Source organism: Mastomys coucha, unplaced genomic scaffold, assembly GCF_008632895.1.
Source record: "Mastomys coucha isolate ucsf_1 unplaced genomic scaffold, UCSF_Mcou_1 pScaffold21, whole genome shotgun sequence".
Lineage (NCBI taxonomy): Eukaryota > Metazoa > Chordata > Mammalia > Rodentia > Muridae > Mastomys > Mastomys coucha.
Genome location: NW_022196904.1, coordinates 178,324,496 through 178,327,468, shown reverse-complemented (window position 1 = coordinate 178,327,468; position 2,973 = coordinate 178,324,496). Strand labels below are relative to the sequence as shown.

The 2,973-nt window shown below is 47.6% G+C and overlaps 1 protein-coding gene across 1 annotated transcript in view; it reads right to left on the bottom strand.

Moving 5' to 3' along the window:
• The window catches only part of Pdcd11 (programmed cell death 11), a 43,765-nt gene that overhangs the window by 31,585 nt on the left and 9,207 nt on the right, over positions 1-2,973 (bottom strand). The window contains exon 8 of the mRNA XM_031390606.1: positions 1,240-1,347. Coding sequence (XP_031246466.1) covers positions 1,240-1,347 — 108 coding nt within the window. The remainder of the gene's footprint in view (positions 1-1,239; positions 1,348-2,973) is intronic.

Below are 2,973 nucleotides of genomic sequence, written 5' to 3'. Positions count from 1 at the left end.
GGGGAGGCAGAGGGGTAGGTCTGGAATGCAGGGGAAAGGCAGAGGGTAGGTCTGGGATGCAGGGGAGGCAGAGGGTAGGTCTGGAATGCAGGGGAAAGGCAGAGGGGTAGGTCTAGAGTCACAGGGGAGAGGCAGAGGGTAGGTCTGGAGTCACAGGGGAGAGGCAGAGGGTAGGTCTGGGATGCAGGGGAGAGGCAGAGGGTAGGTCTGGCGTCACAGGGGAGAGGCAGAGGGTAGGTCTGGGATGCAGGGGAAAGGCAGAGGGGTAGGTCTGGAGTCACAGGGGAGAGGCAGAGGGTAGGTCTGGAATGCAGGGGAAAGGCAGAGGGGTAGGTCTGGAGTCACAGGGGAAAGGCAGAGGGTAGGTCTGGGATGCAGGGGAGAGGCAGAGGGTAGGTCTGGGATCCAGGGGAAAGGCAAAGGGGTAGGTCTGGAGTCACAGGGGAGAGGCAGGGGGTAGGTCTGGAATGCAGGGGAGAGGCAGGGGGTAGGTCTGGAGTCACAGGAGAGAGGCAGAGGGTAGGTCTGGGGAGTTGGTCCTGATAAGAATGTGTACTGCCTTTGCAAAGGGACCCAAGACCAGTTCTAGCTCACAGGCACCTGTAACTCCAGTTTTAGGCAATCCAAGCCACATACATAATTAAAAACAAATCATTTTTTTAAAATGGAATACTGAGGTGGTGAGTGCTAGAAAACCAAAACAAGGGCTTCAACCATGCTAGGTAAGTACTCTAACATGAGTCACATGCAGCCTTCTCAGACCTTTTCTCTTGAGATGAGGGATGAGGGTGAGGGGTGGGGGAAGTGGTGTGTGTGCAAGTGTATATGTGTGTGTGTGTGTGTGTGTGTGTGAGTGAGTGTGCTCATGTTCAGACTGTCCTGAACTTGACCAGGCTGAGACCTGAGCTGAACATCCTGCCTCTGTCTCCTGAGTGCTACATGAGATACTGTACCTGGCCCCATAAACGGTTTAAAACCACATTTTTCTACTTGAACAAACTGTGTTCTCCCATGCTAACGATTCATGCTTTAAAGTAAAAGCCAAAAGTTGCCTTCTGTCCTTCTCTCATCTCAGTCCAGCCACTGGCCATTTCTAGTACCCTCCAAAGTACCTTTCAGCATTTCCCTCATCTCACTGCAAACTATATCCATGCAGTTCTCGGATGGCCTTGACTAGATACCGACAGCTAACCAAGACACAGCTAGGAACCGAGAGAAGCTAGCTGCAACATTTCTTACTGTTTGATTTGAAGAATAAGATCCCATTTTCTTGGGCTCCAGATGCATGAAGTCAACCAGGCCCATGAAGAACGTAAGGAAATTTAGCTGGAGTCCAAACTCAGTTACCTGGAAGTAAACATAACAGGTTATCTAAAAGAATTCTATGGAGAGGCCTGGAATGTGAGAGATGATTCATAACAGCCATTGGATCCCACAATGCCCACAACTACGTATGTCTCCTCCCATAGTTAGCCTTATCAATATGAATTATTTAATTTCATTAAAAAGCAAAGAGACTTTGAATACACATTTCTCCAAAGAAGCTACACAAACAGCCAGTGAGGAGTACCTGACTGGGAAGATGGGAGCGAATCACTTACTGTTGGGAAAATGCTAATCAAACTCAGCATGAGATACCACTCACATCCATTAGGAGGAAGCTTCCCAAGAGGATACACAGTGCATGGCAAGGGTGTGTTCATCCCTAACACCCAAATGAGAGAAAGACCAACCATGACCAGAGCCAGGTATGAGAGCACAGGCCTTTAATTTCAGCATTCTGAAGGCTGAGACAGGTAGATCTTGGAGTTCAAGACCAGGGGGTTCTACATAGTAAGTTCTAGGACAGTCAGGACCACACAAGGAGACCTTACCTCAAAAAACTAAAGCAAGAAAAAAGAAGAAAGAAAAGACAGACCATGACTATAAAGTCAATCCCAGAGGCACTAAGACAAGAGGATCAAGACTTAGGGGCTAGCTTGATCTATACAGTGAGATCTTGTGTCAAACATACACATTACAAACAAATAACAACATGTGTGCTCATATATATTAGTATATATAAGCATACCAGTAACCTTAGCTTTCCTAAAAGTCTGCTTGCTACCAAGCCTGACAACCTTAGTTTGATCCTTGGAAACTATATGACTTAAGAAGAAAACTGCATCCCACAAGTTGGCCTGACTTCCACATGGGCACCATGTTATGTGTGCTTGCACACACTTTCTCTCAATGGAATTTCTTATTGGACCTTTTCTTTATTTACATTTCAAATATTATCCCCTTTCCTGGTTCCCCCCACCAGAACCCCCCTGTTCCATTCCCCTTCCCACTGCTTCTATGAGGGTGTTCCCCCACCTACTCATCCACTCCCGCCTCCCCACCCTCTCATTCCCCTCGCATTCCCCTCCACTCGCATTCACAGGACCAAGGGCCTCTCCTCCCACTGATGCCTGAGAAGGACATCCTCTGCTACAAATGCGGCTGGAGCCATGGGTCCCTCCATGGGTTCCTCCATGGGTACTCTTTGATTGGTGGTTTAGTCCCTGGGAGCTCTGGTTGATCAATGGAAATTTTAAGAAGAAATTTTATTTAGATTAACTTAGTTTATGTATCTGAGTGCTTTGACTGTAGTGTATGCACATATGCATGTCTGGTAACTGAAAGTCAGGAAAGGTGGTCAGATAGCTGTAAGGAATTCTATGGGTGCTAGGAATTGAACCCAGGTCATCTGCAATAGCAACAAGCATTCTTAACAGCTGAGCCATCTCTCTAGCCCCGCAAATATAATTTAAAAAATTAATTGTACTAAAAAAAGGTGATCTAGCCGGGCGTGGTGGCACACGCCTTTAATCCCAGCACTTGGGAGGCAGAAGCTGGCAGATTTCTGAGTTCGAGGCCAGCCTGGTCTACAGAGTGAGCTCCAGGGCAGCCAGGGCTACACAGAGAATCCCTGTCTCAAAAAACCAAAAA